Below are 18,036 nucleotides of genomic sequence, written 5' to 3' on the forward strand. Positions count from 1 at the left end.
GAGGTGAACTCCGACAACACCACAGCCTTGGCGTACATCTCCAAGCAAGGAGGGACTCATTCGATGACGTTGTACGAGATCGCAAGGGACCTCCTCACCTGGTCAAGAGATCGAAACATATCCCTAGTAACGAGGTTCATTCAAGGCGACATGAATGTCATGGCAGACCGCCTCAGCCGGAAGGGTCAAATCATCCCAACAGAGTGGACCCTTCACAAGAATGTTTGCAACAGACTATGGGCCTTGTGGGGTCAGCCTACCATAGATCTGTTCGCAACCTCGATGACCAAGAGGCTCCCAATTTATTGCTCACCGATTCCGGACCCAGCAGCAGTTCACATAGATGCCTTTCTTCTGGATTGGTCCCATCTAGACCTTTATGCGTTCCCCCCGTTCAAGATTGTCAACAAAGTACTGCAGAAGTTCGCCTCTCACGAAGGGACAAGGTTGACGTTGGTTGCTCCCCTCTGGCCCGCGAGAGAATGGTTCACCGAGGTACTGCAATGGCTAGTAGACGTTCCCAGAACACTTCCTCTAAGAGTGGACCTTCTGCGTCAGCCGCATGTAAAGAAGGTACACCCAAGCCTCCACGCTCTTCGTCTGACTGCCTTCAGACTATCGAAAGACTCTCGAGAGCTAGAGGCTTTTCGAAGGAGGCAGCCAGAGCGATTGGTAGAGCAAGGAGGACATCCACTCTCAAAGTCTACCAGTCGAAGTGGGAAGTCTTCCGAAGCTGGTGCAAGTCGAAATCAGTATCCTCAACCAGTACCTCTGTAACTCAGATAGCTGACTTCCTTTTATACCTAAGGAAGGAAAGATCCCTTTCAGCTCCCACGATCAAAGGTTACAGAAGCATGTTGGCAGCAGTCTTCCGTCACAGAGGCTTAGATCTTTCCAACAACAAAGATCTACAGGACCTCCTTAAGTCTTTTGAGACCTCGAAGGAGCGTCGGTTGGCCACACCAGGTTGGAACTTAGACGTGGTACTAAGGTTCCTTATGTCAGCAAGGTTCGAACCACTTCAATCAGCCTCTTTTAAAGATCTCACTTTGAAGACTCTTTTCCTCGTCTGCTTAGCAACAGCTAAAAGAGTCAGTGAGATACACGCCTTCAGCAGGAACATTGGATTTACATCTGAAACGGCTACATGTTCCTTACAGCTTGGTTTTTTAGCCAAAAACGAACTTCCTTCTCGTCCTTGGCCCAAATCGTTCGATATTCCAAGCCTTGCTAATTTGGTTGGAAATGAACAAGAAAGAGTACTATGCCCTGTAAGAGCTCTTAAGTACTATTTGAGACGTACTATACCATTACGTGGACAGTCAGAAGCTTTATGGTGCGCCATTAAGAAACCTTCTTTACCTATGTCGAAGAATGCAGTTTCTTATTATATCAGACTTTTGATTCGAGAAGCTCATTCCCATCTGAATGAGGAGGACCATGCTTTGCTGAAGGTAAGGACACATGAAGTTAGAGCTGTCGCAACTTCAGTGGCCTTCAAACAAAACAGATCTCTGCAGAGTGTAATGGATGCAACCTATTGGAGAAGCAAGTCAGTGTTCGCATCATTTTACCTTAAAGATGTCCAGTCTCTTTACGAGAACTGCTACACCCTGGGACCATTCGTAGCAGCGAGTGCAGTAGTGGGTGAGGGCTCAACCACTACATTCCCCTAATCCCATAACCTTTTTAATCTTTCTCTTGAAATGTTTTTTATTGTTGTTTTTTGGGTTGTCCGGAAGGCTAAGAAGCCTTTCGCATCCTGTTTGATTTGGCGGGTGGTCAAATTCTTTCTTGAGAAGCGCCTAGATTAGAGGTTTTGATGAGGTCCTTTAGTATGGGTTGCAACCCTTCATACTTCAGCTCCTAGGAGTCGCTCAGCATCCTATGAGGATCGCGAGGCTCAGTAAGGAAGACGTACTTAAAAAGGCAGAGTAATTGTTCAAGTCGACTTCCTTACCAGGTACTTATTAAATTAATGTTTGTTATTTTGAATAACTGCTAAAATGAAATACGAAATACTTAGCTCTTAATGTTAACATATATGCTGGTCTCTACCCACCCCCCTGGGTGTGAATCAGCTATATGATCACCGGGTAAGTTTAATATTGAAAAATGTTATTTTCATTAGTAAAATAAATTTTTGAATATACTTACCCGGTGATCATAAATTAAAGGACCCACCCTTCCTCCCCAATAGAGACCCAGTGGGCCGAGGAGAAAATTGGTTCTGTGTTGACATGGAGTACTTGAGTACCTGCTCGACAGATGGCGCTGTTGATGTACATCCCCACCTGTATAGCGATCGCTGGCGTATTTCGTCCTTAGGTTTTTCTGTCGGGCAGCAGAGCTGACAGCTATATGATCACCGGGTAAGTATATTCAAAAATTTATTTTACTAATGAAAATAACATATTAAACAATGTCACCAACTATTTGAGTACAGTCACAACCCCTTCTTTTAATGTCTCAGCCCTCACCCCATCCATACTAGGTGCTTTTCCTGCTCTTGTTTCTTCTAGTGCTCTTCGCTTCCTCTCTTGTAATGTCTCTCATTCTCATCTCCCATCACTGGTACTTCAACACCTGCAAAAGCATTTATATCTCCCTCCCTATTATCCTCAACATTCAGCCCACCTTTTCCTTGCCTCTTCTGTTTTCAACAACCTTCCATTTCCATCTTTCATTGCATCTTCACTTCTCGATCCATCCCTCCTTACTTTCTTCATTTCTTTCCAAAAGTTCTTATTCTCGTCATACAAACTACCCAATCCCTGACCCTACCTCCAGTCAGCTGCCCTCTTTGCCTCAGCTACCCTGTGTTTTACTTCCAAATTTTTCTCTCTACAGTATATCTTTCATACTTCTCTACACTATTACTCTGTAGCCATTCTGCAAATGCCCTCATTTTTTCTTCCACTTTCATTTTCACTCTTTCATTCCACAACAGACCTCTTGCTATACACATTACTTGCAATCTCAGCAAAATTTTCTCTCAGTAACTACCACTCCTCCTCTAGATTACCAATTTCTCTTCCTTTTACCCTGTCATATGCCATTTCCAACCTTTCTTGATATTCACTTTTTACCTCTAGTTTTGTTAACTCTTCAACCTTCACTACCTCGCTTTTACATCCCCCCACTCTATTTCCTCACCCTTTTGCTACAACTAATTTTCCTTCAACCAAAAATTTATCAGATATACCGTTAGCCATACCCCTAAACACATGCACATATTTCAATCTTCCAAGCAACCTTCTTGTTATCAATACATAATCCATTAATGCCCTTTCTACTATTCCATTTGCCACTCTTACCCATGTTTACTTGTTATTATCTCTCTTCTTGAAACAAATACTACTTATCACCAACTCTTGTTCAACACATATCTACCAGTCTCTGACCACTCATTTTCATCATGTATGCCATACTTCCTAATGACACCTTCTATCTCTTCAGCACCCACTCTGGCATTTAAATCATCATCTCAACTACATAAAAACAACTTTCTACACACCTAGTTAATTCATTCAATTATTCATTTCACTCTTCACTTTTCTCACAACCTGGCCCATATGTACTAACAAAAGTCCAACATTCCTTGCCTAACCTAACCCTTACCCACAATAACGTAGATGATACATCCTTCCAGTCCACTACTTTTTTTTGTCATCCATTCACTCAGTAATAAAGCCACACCCTCTCTTCCTCATCTCCTTTCAATCCCAGACACTCTACTTGTAATTTCACCAAACATCACTTCATCCTTCCCTTTTATCTCACACAAGGCCAATACATCCATCCTTCTATTTCAAAACATGCTTCCAATTCACATCTTTTACTCTATCATACTACATCCACAAACATTCAGTCACTCTCCCCTATCTCCTCTTCTTTGATATCTCACAGGAAACTATACAGGATAGGGTATTCCTCATCTCTTTTAGTTGCCTCTTACAGGATGCAGTGTGCCCCGTGGCCACATGACAAAAGAATAAGCATCAAGGTCCATCAATTGTGTTTTAATTTCACAGTACCAAAAAACAAAACTATTTAGTTTAATCTCGGATAAACAGGAATAAGGTGAAACAATTTTTTAATTACTGTACTTACTGTTAAACACATTAGCCGAAAGGGTTGTCTTTTTCTTTGGACAGTGAGTTACAGAGCCATCTGGTATAAGTTGAGGAAGAATTGTCAAGTCTATACCCTAAGAGTGAAGATTTAAAGATAGTCCACCAATTATGTTCTTGGGTTGTACCAAAAAGGTTTTTTCTTTTATGGTCAAATTTTATTCCTATTCAGTTTAATCTTAAACTCTCTGAGCAAAAGCTCTTAGCTAAATACCGTGCTGTTTTTCCCAAGTCAAATTTTATCTGTTATCCTTCCGAATATGATATGCCTCCTGCTTCTCGAAGTAAGCACTTCGGCAATCATCATTGTACCAAGGTTTGTGTTTTATTCTGTATTTTACCACACAAGAAGGGATACGCATAACAATCATGTTTACCAGATTCTCATTCAAGAGAACAACAGACTCAGCACTCATAAAATTGTGAGCAACCCAAATGACGTATAATGGTACAAAAGTAGGATAACAATAAAGCTCAAAGCTGTGATGTGCTACATGGTGTATGCTTGTGTTCATACCCAACTGATGACGAGGGGTATGTAGGCTGTACTGTTTTATAAATAGTTTAAGGGCTCGTAGAGAGTACCTTACCTTTGCAATTTCTTAGACATCTTTTGGAATAGAGAGAAAGAGTCCTCTCCAAGTGCTTGTCCATATATGTATGTCTTAGCTGTATTTGTTTACAAGAGCACGCTCTCTATTTACTCCAAAATTATGCATTCCTGCAGCTCTCCTCTTTTTGTACAGTAATTAGGAGGTTCTTTAAATGCTGGGAAAGCAAAAAAGAAATAGCAAATGTTGCTGGAGGGGGAGGGGTTGGTGGAGGAGGTACTAAGCGACTTGGAACTGACATTGTCAACAGAGTCAATCAAAGAGAAGTTCGTGACGTCAGCGGACATTTGATATATATTCAAAATATGTACCAAATTAAGAAATGAATCAATTACTCAAAAGTGTCACTATTTGTGAACTGTATATTTTATTTGGTGATACTTGACAATAAATCTTTTTTTTTTTTTAAAGAAACTTTTTACGAGAATTACTATTTTTGCAGCGTAATACTGTTTTCATTGGCGGGATATTGGCAGGCATCCTTAGGCAGTGGTCAATAGATGGCGTTAGTGTAGCAAAATGTCGTCTGGGAAAACTAGTCATTCTCAAAATAGTTTCTTTAAAAAACATTTTAATATGATTTATATTAAATATTTACCTAATATAAAATATACATTTCACAAATAGTGACATTTTTGAGTAATTACTCCATTTTTCATTTAGTACAGTATATATTTTGAATATATACCAAATGTATGCTGACGTCACGAACTTCTCTTTGGTTGACTATGTTGACGATGTCTGTTCCCGGTCGCTTAGTACCTCCTCCACCAACCGCTGCCCTTTCCCCCTCCCACAACATATCTTGCTAATTTTGGCTTTCTCAGCATTTAAAGAACCTGCTAATTAGTGTACAAGAAGAGGAAAGCTGCAGGAGTGCATAATTTTGGAGTAAATGGAGAGCGTGCTCTTGTAAACAAATGCCGTCTTAGCATTTATTTCACTCTGCAGTGTTGGCTCTAGTTCTTCTAAGATATGAGGTGAAACTACTGTAAGTGCTCTTTAGGGATAGCCTTTTCACACTAGGGATTTTCATATTAGGCATGGCAAAAATGAATTACTTTTGTTACTCTACAATTTTACTGATTTTCTAAGCTAATTCCCCCCCTCCGGTGGGAATTTTATTAATTTTATTAAATATAAAATTCACTCTATCTAGAAAGCCTGTTAGCAATGTGACATTCATCAAAATAAATAGATTTCCTACCACTTGAAGTGTTCATGTAACCAAGAGGTCAACATTGACTGCAACTGTATGATATCACAAGGTAAAATGGGGTCCTAAACAATAGATGGCACATTCATACAACATTTCTACATTGAGTATTTCCTGAAGGGGAGGGTATGAGGAATAGAAGGAAATAGAGATTTAGGCTTGATGCCAAGAACTGGATCAAAGGGGTTGGAGTGAAAGATTTGATTTTTCTTTAAGGTCGTGAAGCACACATTTTATAGATAAGCAATGTGAATAATTGGTGTCAAAACGAAAGATTCTGTTATTTTATTGTACTGTATACTTTGCAATGGACAGAGGATACTATTTCTGTAAACTTTCCCTGATGTTCATATTGCTTCTTCTCCAGAAGCTTGATTTAATTGACATTTAATTGTAAAACTTTTTCAAATCTTTTCCTTTGATAAACACATGCTTGTAGTAAAGGAAGGAACATTCTAGCAGTATATGGCAATGACACACCAGTGCCTGTTGTCGTGTACTTCAGTTTATCAGACATCTCGGTTGTGATCATACATCTCCAGATTGTTTGCTTATTACTGCGCATTAAGATATCTTCCCCTGGTTTTGTTAGCAGTTACTGTGTGGAGTATGCATGGGAATTTTTTCTAGAGCCTGATCTGCATTCCCACTGTATGTCATGTTGGGGCAATACTGTGTTTGAATAATTGTTGCCATCAAGTTAACAGCTCAAAACACAAAGGAAACTTGATTAGTTCAGAAAAAAAGCCAGGGAAGACTAGGCTAGATGATTACAGCAAGGATGACGACGATATTGACAAACTTTTAAACAATTCACATACTCAGCCAACTTACGATAGTGATGAGCTTGATAAGCTCTTAACATCACTAGCATCCTTTGTTTAAGTTCAGTAGTCCAGTGAATCCTCTCTTAAAATCGGTAATTCCCTCCCCAAGTTAAGTAGTGTTAATAGTGTTTCCTTTAGTAAAGGTTATGAAAATTTGCTGCCTAGTACAGATTGGAAAGCCTCTCACAAGCCTCAAATTCTTTAATTACTTTATACCCTTCTACTGTTAAACCCTAGCTAGCCGCAATCCTAGTTGCTATATAAGACATCTATATTGTGAGGCATAAGACAGAGTTGGAAGTCTGATCCTTATATCCCTTGACTTGATAAAGTACATCCTCCCAAAGAACCTCATGTTACTCATGGGGATGGTGTGGCATATCATATAAATCTTGTAAATCTTAATGGGGGTGAACAAAGTTTCAGCTACTCATATATATTAAATTTTAGTTTTAAATATTTTGTATAATTTATTTTAAATGTTTTATATCAAATTTAATTTAAATCTTTGGTATCAAATTTGCTTTAAATTGCTTAATTATATAATTAATACAGTATATTTTTTTCCTTTTCACAACCACAGTGTGTACCTTGGGCATTCTGGGATGGCAAAGTATTCCACAGTTTGTACATACGTGCTAAAAATGGAGCAAAAGTAGAGGATCTATGTGAACACAAGGTGAGTAAATATCATATGAAATTTATGCAATGTAATTTTTTTGGCAAACTTCTACCTTTTTAGACATTTACTATCAATGTTATTTCCTGACAATACATAAAAAGGGATATAATTTTGAATAGAGTATATTTAATTTTTCTTGTAATTATATCATGATAGACTCAAAGAATGGATTTTCAGTGGTTCTTTCATCAGTTGATTTACATGTGAGAAGCAAATCTTACTGAATTGCAACGCAACTGCCAATGGTTCTTGCTGCAAGTATTAAAAATAATTGCTTAGCACTGTAGTATATTAACTTGCCTTTGCATCATGAACTGACGTTTCACATGCTGTCATTAATGTCAGTCCATAAGCCTATCTATGTAGCCCTACTTTTGGTTGTGACAAACAGGACTTATTTATAAACATCATAGTCAAGTCTGGGTTCTTGAATTAGATGGCTGAACATGGAAGATCATTGTCAGGTTCTTTTGGTCTTAATTAAATGCATGAGATTGGAGATATGGGATTTTTAGCCATAATGCCTGGTGCTGTTGTTGAGGAGGCCATTTATTGCTAAAATAATCATGGGTCATAAGCCCAGAAGTCAGGAGACAGCCATGAGGTATCTGTCTTACTCATGGATTTTCAAAGGTAAGTAAAAGATTACCATGCTATCATGACTGCCTAGTTCCTGTAACTGTGAGGCACATATTAATTGAATTCTCCAGTCTCAAGGATCATAGAAGGAGATGCCTTTCTAAGACTAGAGATGAAGGTGGCAAATACATTCATGGCAAAGTGCTTGTTTGAGTCGTTATACTGTATATAGTATGTTGTCAGTGGTATTGTCAATTCTTTCTAGTGCTGAATGTCTGCAAAAGATCTAATTATGTTTATATTTTTTAAACTTATTTCAGAAGGTTGCCAGGCCAAATAGAAGGGCCAAGGAAGCTTTGTGGCTGATCAACCAGTTGTTTTATCTTTTCTTTCCCCTCGCTGGCATTGAGAAGCCCTCGAACTTAGGGTCCCAGACTGCTGGATTCTGTGTTTTTGCTACAAAAGAAGGGACGAACCTGAAGGAGAGCTCCCGCCACCCCTTCGAATGAGAAACTTCGTAGGACAACCCATGGATTTCTCCTGCTCTCTTAGCTGAGGCCAAGGCCAACAAGAAGACCGTCTTGAGAGTGAGATCCCTGTCCACTATGTCCTTCAGGGGTTCAAACGGTGGTTCACTTAGCATTTTCAATACTCTTGCCACGTCCCATTGCGGTACCCTGGAGGCTTGCGGAGGGCATGCTTGTTCGAAGCTCCTGATGAGCATAGAGATATGCCTAGAGGACCCCAGATCAATGCCCTTCAGGAGGAAAACTTGGCCCAAGGCTGCACGGACTCCCTTGATGGCCGGTATTGACATGCCCACCTCGTCTCTGAGGTGTACGAGGAAATCCGCAATATCCGGAACCGAGGCTTTTAGAGGCTTGATGTTCTTTGAGGCACACCATTTCGTGAAAGTAGCCCATTTTGCCTGGTAGACCGCTGCTGAAGACCGCCTCAGATAACGCGACATCTTTTCAGCTGTTCCTGCCGAATATCCTTCCTTCCTCAGGAGTCGCTCGATAGTCTCCAAGCGTGAAGGCGAAGAGACCGAGGATTGTCGTGGAACCTTTGGAAGTGTGGTTGCCGCAGTAGGTCTGGTCTGTCGGGCAGAGGCCACGGGGGAAGACACGCTAGATCTCTTAGATCCGCGAACCACTCTCTCCGGCCACCAGGGCGCTACCAAAGTCATCCTTAAGTTGTGAGCTGTCCTTACTCTGTTGAGCACTTGCCTAATCAATGCAAAGGGAGGAAAAGCGTACACGTCAAGATTGTCCTCTTTGTGTTGAAAAGCATCCTCCAATGCCGCTTTTGGGTCTGGGACAGGAGAACAAAATACGGGGAGTTGTGCGTTCAGTCTGGTTGCAAAGAGATCCATCAGCGGCGAACCCCATTTCCGAATGATGAGCTTGGCTACTCCTGGGAGAAGAGACCACTCGGTACCCACTACCTGGCCTATCCTGCTGAGCCCGTCAGCTAGGACATTCCTTTTGCCTGGAATGAACCTTGCTGAAATCACGATTTGTTCTGACTCGGCCCAATCCAGGATCTCCAACGCAAGATCGCACAACTCCTTCGATTTGAGACCTCCGTGTTTCTTTATGTACGCTACTACAGTGGCGTTGTTGCACATCAACGCCACTGTTTCCCTTAGAAGATCTACGAACTGTAGGCACGCTTCTCGGACTGCCTTCATCTCTAGGACGTTGATGTGTTGTGCTTTCTCTGCTTCCGTCCAAGATCCTCTTGCTGACTTGTTGAGGAGGTGTGCCCCCACCCCTCCTTGGAGGTGTCTGTGAAGAGAAGCATCTCGGGGGGCTCGGTTGCGAAGGGCATCCCCTTGAGGGTATTCGCCCGATATTGCCACCACTCCAGGGATTGTTTTGCCTCCGGAAGAACGGGAATTAACTTGTAGGGTGAGTCTAACTGGCTCCAGAGCCCCTTCAGGTTCCATTGGATGCTCCTGAGTCTGAGCCTCCCTTGGGGAACCAGTTTCTCTAATGACACTAGGTGACCTATCAACCTCTGCCAGTCTTTGGCTCTCCTGGGCTGTCCCAAAAGGAAAGGCTGGAGGATCTAGTCTAGGTTGTTCAACCTCTCCTCCGACGGAAAGGCTCTCACTAGGCGGGAGTCCAGCACTATCCCCAAGTAAGTCATCCTGGTGGAGGGAGACAGATGCGATTTCTCCAGGTTGATCGTGATACCCAGAACTTTACAGATTTGTATTAGTTTCACGCCTTGCTCCTTCAAAACTACCTCTGAGGAGGAAAGGAGTAACCAGTCGTCCAGGTATCGAATGAGGCGAATAACACGCACGTGAGCCCACACAGAGACTGTCGTGAAGACACTCGTGAATACCTGGGGCGCTGCTGACAATCCGAAGCAGAGGGTCTTGAACTGCAGGATCTGGGTACCCCACTTCACCCGGAGAAACTTCCTGCTTGAGGGGTGGATAGGGATTTGAAGATACGCATCCTTGAGGTCTGTGGACATCATGAAGTCCCCTTCCCTCAAGGACTGCAGGACCGACTTTGGGGTGTCCATCTTGAAGTCGGTATTGCACACAAACTTGTTGAGGGCTGACAGATCTATCACCGGTCTCCAACCCCCCGTCGCTTTCTCCACCAGAAAGAGACGACTGTAGAAGCCTGGGCCCGGATGAAGGACCGTTTCCACCGCACCTTTTTCCAACATCGCGGATACTTTCTCCTGCAGGGTTGCTCTCTTCAAGGGGTCCTTGGGTGCTAGCCACTCCGCCCGGCTGGCTGGAATCAGGGGAGGCGGTTCTGCTAGGAATGGTAGTCTGTAACCCTCCTTCAACACCGATACTGTCCAGGGTTCCGCACCGTGGTCCTTCCATGCTTGCCAAAAATGTCTGAGGCATCCCCCAACCTGAGGCTTGGGCAGGAGTAGGGGGCCTCCCACCCTCTCTCCTTCTGGAGGAACGACCTGAACACCCTCTCCTGTAAGCTGAGTAGGACGTTCTAAACGAGGCAGGTGCTGCCGGAGCTCCTCTACGGGGGGGCTGCGGTGGTTGAGCCCAAGAGGTAGATGGGGCGTCTCTCCTCGTCTGGCTAGGAGAGGCTCGGGAAGTAGAGGGTCCATCCGACGTTGTCCTCCTGTAAGCGGGTCTCCTCATGGAGTGAGGTCTGGGCCCACTCACTTTCTTCCTCTTCATGACTTTCTCCATGATTTCCTCCATTTGTTTCAAAGGAAATAGAGAGTCACCCCACACGGGCAGGCTCCTCAAAGCCCTTGCTTCTCTGTCAGGGATTTTCCGGGATAGCTTGGTCAGGACCGTATCCCTTCTCCTAAGAATCCAGTTGGCCGACTGGGCAAGAGACTGGAATGTCAAGAACTTCAGTGTCCTTCCCCCGGAGATGATGAGTTCCTTCAGGAGGGCCTGATTCGCTGGGTCTGTCAAGTCGTAGGTGACTTGGATACCCACCAGAGTAGACGCCCACCAGTCCAACCAGGAGGCGACGTTGACTAAGTCTTTAGACATCTCCTCCATCATCGTCGCCTCTGACTTGGGACAGGCACCACCGTGTCGGCGAGGTCTTCCGTCCTTAACATGTCCTTCGACAAAGAGGGTGAGACTTCCGTGGGCTTGCCCGACGGAGGAAGTCGTCCCTGCGAATCCACTGGTCGAGTCAATTTTGCTGACTCGACGAGGCTGCCCGTCCGAAAAAGCGACTCCCTCCGCTGTGCGGGTTGAGTCGGTTGTTTCGCGGCCTTACGCCTGTCTGAAGAGGTCCTTTCGTTCTGGTCCTTACGAGGGTCAAACCTGTGCCTGGCAGAGGGCCTCCTTGAAGAACCGTCTCTGGACCGCCGACTCGCAGAGCTCGGGATAGCAGCGAAGTCCGCGAGCTTCCTGCAGGGGACGAGGACCCATTCTTCTTTGGGAGACCTACTCCTCCTGTATTTCTTCCTCGGGGACCTGGAACGCCTTCTACTATATCTCGGCCTCGAACGCGACCTCTAATGGGAACGACTGCTCCTGAATCTATCCCTCCTCCGGCGGCGCCTCCTCCGCACTTCTCCCTCCGAAGAGAACGATGAACCTGTCGCTGAAGACTCCGACGACTCTGCATAACACGACCGAGGGGCAGGCGCATGGGGAATGGAGGTCTTCGTGATCTGTTGGGTTCCGGAGGTCGAAGGTTGTAGAAACATGTCAGGAACCGCCGAAAGAGGAGCTGGGGGGGAGTTCGGTCGCACCACGTTGGGGAACCAGGAACCAAGGCCATCTTCCATCCTCAACGGGGACCTACCTGGAGTTTTCGGGAGCCTCCATCCGAAGGGCTCCGCTACCGTCGAGTCCATCTTATCTTGGGTGCCATCAGCTGCCGAGGTACCTGAAACACAAGCCCATGAAGCGGGCGAAGAGACAGGGACATTATTACCCCACATGGGGTCATCAGAGGAGACGTGCCCTCCATGCACAAGGGCAAAGTCTCAAAGACCCCCAGTAAAAGCACCTTCAGGACCCCCACTTGCCTGCGAAGATTCAGCAACCCCAACATCACGAAGACTAGACTCCTGGGGAAGAGCAATCGGCTTCTTCCCCACAACGGACTTACCTCGTCCCCTACTCTGGGTAGGAGAAGAAGGAACAGAAACATCGTCAGACTTCCCTTCTGGCGATGTCAAGGGCGAAGAGGTGCTCGCCTTCCTGGGGGATCGCTTAGCGGACTTCTTCTTTTTCGTACTAAAACGAACCCACTGGATCTCACTCCAAGACACACACTCCGGGCACGTGTCTGCCGGCGAGCACACTTTACCCCTACAGGAAGAGCAAAGGGAATGGGGGTCAACCTCCGGCTTGGACAAAAACGCTCCACACGACTTCCCGGCTCTAGGCCCAGGACAACGGCGGGCCTGTTCCATAATGCACAACACAACACCGTAAGACACAGGAACGCAGGGAAAGGATAAGGAACACACTTGGGAAAGCACAAGGGAATCAAGCGAACACGCGAGAACACAAGGGAAAGCACAGGGATACCACGCGGGAGACACGTGGGACACACGAGTCGGGGGGACAAAGGGTCGCACAGAGAATGATGAGCGTCGGGATGGTATCACGACTCGACCAGAGAACTTACTGGGGAGCGAGACCCAAGCTAACACGCGACCTGGCTCGGGACTAGCCTCAGGGCACGTATCCTTCCGCCTGGGGTAGTCCTCACAGAAAATGGAAGTAGGGTAAACTACACAAAACTCTGGTCGGTTGAGAGGAGATTCCAGGTACCTCCTAAGAAAGTAGTTCGAGGTAAGTCTCTGTGTTGGAACAACAATGAATTGGCATCCTTTCCAGGAGATCATAACCAGCCTCTTAATGGTCCGATCCAAATGCTATGTCAGGAAAACACTCCTTAATTGCAGGTGATAGAGTACATAGATAATAATCCATGGCACCATCACTGAAACCAGAAACAGAGGCTGTACCAAGTACTCTCCAATCTTGAAAACAGGTGTGAGTTCAACCCTGCTTATACTCAGTGAAAAGGAGTACCACACAGCAGAGCAAGGTCTAGAGTTGTGCTTCTTTCCATATCGAGAGATACCATTAGGCCGTGCCTGTCAATTTTTTGTTGTGGACCAGAAAAAGCAAGAGACAGTGAAGGTAGGGACAGCCCTCTATCCAAGCAAGAAGAATGATACCACCAGAGGTGTCTAATTTTGAAGAGCCAATGATGTCTATATGACTCAGAGAAGGACAATGCAAGGGAATCCCCTCCTGAACCACAGGAAGGTGGGTACAGACGGTAGAGGGAATGTGACCACTGACTTAAGAATATTATTTTGGTTGGGAGGATCTTGGCTGAAGTCAGAAGTCCCTTCAAAGCTCTCTCAGGTATTGCTGGAATACTGTACCAAAAAAGTATTACACATTATGATCAGCGAGAGCCACATGTTCTTTAATGACATTAATCATAATTGGTAATGGACAGATCAGGCAGTCTCACTTCTATTTCCCATTACTCTTAAGTCCATAAGCCACTGCAGTAGAAACAGTGTGTTAGATTTTAAATAAGGTTCTTTGGCAATATTAGGGAATATACTGCATGAACCAGCCTCCTTCCTGCCATCATAAAGGGAACTCTTCAAACATAAGTATTTAAAAAAAAGGGATCCGGCACATCCAACAAATCTTCCACATTCTTTCTTTACCCAAACACTTCTAACTTCCCCATACATTATTTAAATAGTCATATGTTTATCCACGCAGTAGTAATCCAAAACAAGTATATAACCCTTATTCAAAGAAAAAAATTCAATAGTGAAGGAAGTTATGAAGAGCAATAGCACATTACTTATTGAAGATTGCTAAAGACAAAAGTGAGTGTACTCAGTTTTGTAGGAGGGTAAGTGGATTTCTCTTTACCGGACTGCATTGTTACATTTCAGTGGCCATTCTAGCTTGTTGGGAACATTTAAATTTGTTGTAGTGATGGTTGAAAAAAATAGGAAAGTTGAGTAAAAAGTAGTTTTAGCAGGGAAAGGTTTTGCATGATTTCTGTTACATAGGTTAAGTGTGCAGTACATTGGTAAGAAATTAATCAGCATATGTAAAGTAGAAGGTTTGATAGATGGAAGATATTTTTTGGGGGGCAAGATTGAAATGTCATGAGAAAGTGACATTTGAGGAAGGAAAGGTTATGCATATCAAACTGTTGCAGAAAAGTGAATTGTAAATTAGTAGGCTGTAGGTACCTCATTTTTTAAGTACAGTATTTTTCTTTTATTTATCCTTATTTTTTCAGGATGACGTTCTGAAAACCTTTATGGAATTGAAAACCTTAATTCTACCCCATATGCCACCACCTCTTTCTATTGCCAAGACTGCAAACTCTCCCGAACATCTTAGCAACACACCACAAGGTAGCCCGAAGAAGAAACCCAACTTAGGAACTGATGGATTGATGTCACCACCAAGTACTCCAGGCCTTGAGCCTCCTACTTCTCTAGCAATCACTAAAAATATTCCTGGTAATCCTATCCACTCACGAGGTTCATCCCCTGCCATATCGCCTAGCTCACCTCATACTCACAAGATAGGCAAAACAGGCCAGAAATCGCCACTCCCTGTAGCCAAGTCATCTGCAGCCAAATCCCCAACAACCAAGAATCCAATAGCAAAGTCACCCGCTAAATCTCCAAAAAAGATGGCTTCATGATCACTGAATAAAAAATACAGATCATTTGTTGGTATCTCACAACTGCAGTGGATAAATTGTTTATGGTCAACTATAAGAGGACAAATTTTCTCTCACTGTTTATTGCATGCTTCATCGATTCATAGCTTTGGCATAGAATATTTCCATTTAAACCACCATATGAAGTGGATAAGCACAACTTTTTATTAGGTGTCAAGTTCGTTGCGAGATGATTTCAACTTTTTTTTCATCTGGGGAATTTGAGACTAGTGTGTCCTTCAAGTGTTTCTTTGCCTCTTTTATGAAATTTAATTGTAGTCTTTGAGTGCATGCAATATAATTGGCATAATAGTATTTGCCTTATAGGTTAACAACAAGCCTTTTCCATGCTGCTCGTCCATGTAAACCTGAATGGATTTTCAATTAATGTGAATACAGTAGAGGATAGATCAGTATCTCCATACTTTAATTGTTATCTAAATAGGTAGAGATGTGTAGCTTCATCATTAAGAATGGAAAATTATTTCATCATACAATTATTGCTTGCTTCTGAAAAATCATGGAATATGTAAGTTGTGTATTTCTTTTACATTAATGCACTTGTGATGTGTAAAATGTGGTGGTATTATGCAAAATAAAAATTTATTACTGAATTCTTATTACCGTATTTATAATTTGCCAGAATGTTAATAATAAATCTATTAAATGTGATTTAAGAATATATTTTTCATTTCAGTTAAGGCTTTTGATTTTACCTCCTTTTCAGACTTGAAAGTTAATGTTGTAATGCATATCTAAATAATTAAATAGGAAAGATGATACTACCATAATAGATATCATAATTAGATATTTCAATCACACTAGTGGATGAGAATAACTATTAGGCCATAGGCTTAAAAGTATATTTCAGCCTGATGTGAATACGATTTACTGTAACAATATATGAGACTATTTCATATAAGACCATCTAACAACTCTGTAAATTTTACAACTAATTTAACCAAAAAGTACACTTCTAAAATTAAAAGGATATCGAATTCAAGATAAAGATTACAAATCTAAAGCATTCTCTTTTAAATTTTAAGATAACCACCATTGGTGAAAAAGCATGAAATAAAATATAAAAATGGTTGGTTTAAATTTAGAGCCAAATACAGGACATTCAAGAAAACTTGATTGTGAAATTTTTCTTGTAAATTTCATGTGTTCTATTCATTATTGCAACACATACTTTCATATGTAATGACTTTTATTTAAGGCATAATTCTATAAAAAAAAAAATTAAGGTGTAGGCCTAAAATTACCACAGTCATAACATACAAATATTATATACTGTATACAGTACATAATATAAATTGCAAGATAAACTTAAAATACTAGTTTTGTCGTACTTATTACTTCTTCAAATTATCAAGAGCTTCCAAATGCAAATCAAACTGAGGAGATTGGCCACCATGTCTTTCAGCTCCGTTATTACCCCAGATTGTTGTAGCATCTGAGTCTACACTATCTCCTTTATCATTTCTGACAACGGGGGTTCCGAGGAACTGCCTGCCGACGAAGCCTTGGCTTTAGTGGACTTGCCTTTCTTGGAAGGTTGAGGAGGTTTTGATCCCATAGGAATGTCGGGAGTAGTGGAAGGTCCTGGGACCGGAGACACAAATGGCGAAGCTGAAGTACGAGACTTTGGTTTGTAGTTGCGTAGGGGCTTTACCTTGGGTCATACAGAGAGAGAGGGATCCAAGGTAGAAGCCTGGGGCTTATCGAAGCCGAGGAAAGAAGAGGCAGGAGAAAGAGAAGACGAGAGAAAAGGGTCTGCCAACTCAGCACCACTTACCTGCTCGTCTATGGGCTCAACGTTGAGACTCATGGCGGAGACGTCCCCTGATAGCTGGTTATCATCTTGAGGGATAGTCGCTCTGATGGCTTCAATCATAGGGGTAGCCAAGGTAGAGGAAACCGCCGCTGAGGAGGAGCCCGGAAAGAAACGGGAGGCCATGTCTTCGTCGAGGAGGTATGGAGCCCCGGAGGGAGCGTTCCGCCCAAAGCCCGAAACCCAAGATCAGAGGCTCGTCCTTGCGGTCCGGAGGGAATCCTCGTCGGCCTGAAAGTGGTGAGAATATTAAAGAGATTGAAGGAGAAAATACTCCGGAAGGTAAATAGTATCAGCATCACAGAAAGTAACAAATAAATTCATCAAAAATATGTTATAACCTTAAAAATACTAATGAAAATACTCACATCGTCATTCCAGAGGATGGATGAAAGGTCATAGCACAGTGTGCATGCCTCTGGGAACCACACCATGTAAGGGGAATGGCCCGGCTCACAGACGTAGGGGATGGCGCAGTGAGCATGAGACCGGCAGACGTCGTGGCCTACCGGATCACTGAATGAGGCGGAGCAGCCCTTGGCAGCACAGCGAACTTTCTGTAATAAAAAAGGAGACATAAGTCTGGATGCTCTCGGAAACTCTGATATAACCAGGTAAGTTATAAAGAGACTGAGCATAATTATGTGATTTAAGGATCGAACACAGGAGCCGGAGCTCCGTTGTAATTACTATAATTATGAAAGAGAACACATCTCTCAGTGCGACGGATAAGTGAGCCGGAGCTCTTAGTAATTACATGAGAATAGTGACTAGTGATTGGGAGATCTCCGGGGATGCCGGAGATCAGATGGTAGGTCCTTGAAAGAAAAAATACTCATATTAAATCGAAAAAGGGTAACATGATCTACGAAAGAACTCTGAAGGAGAACTCCTGGAGGGATGAATAATAAGTCGTGTGGGGAGGGCCGAAGCCGGAGTCTAAGTGCGAGGGACC

The 18,036-nt window shown here is 43.2% G+C and overlaps 1 protein-coding gene across 1 annotated transcript in view; it reads left to right on the plus strand.

Moving 5' to 3' along the window:
- Nucleotides 1-15,943, plus strand: part of LOC137646419 (constitutive coactivator of peroxisome proliferator-activated receptor gamma-like) — a 102,347-nt gene extending 86,404 nt beyond the window's left edge. The window contains exons 6-7 of the mRNA XM_068379523.1: nucleotides 7,371-7,466; nucleotides 14,816-15,943. Of these exons, the coding sequence (XP_068235624.1) occupies nucleotides 7,371-7,466; nucleotides 14,816-15,229 (510 nt within the window). The 3' untranslated portion in view covers nucleotides 15,230-15,943. The remainder of the gene's footprint in view (nucleotides 1-7,370; nucleotides 7,467-14,815) is intronic.
- Nucleotides 15,944-18,036: the final 2,093 nt, after the last annotated feature.

This window comes from Palaemon carinicauda, chromosome 1 (assembly GCF_036898095.1).
Source record: "Palaemon carinicauda isolate YSFRI2023 chromosome 1, ASM3689809v2, whole genome shotgun sequence".
In the NCBI taxonomy this organism is placed as follows: Eukaryota; Metazoa; Arthropoda; class Malacostraca; order Decapoda; family Palaemonidae; genus Palaemon; species Palaemon carinicauda.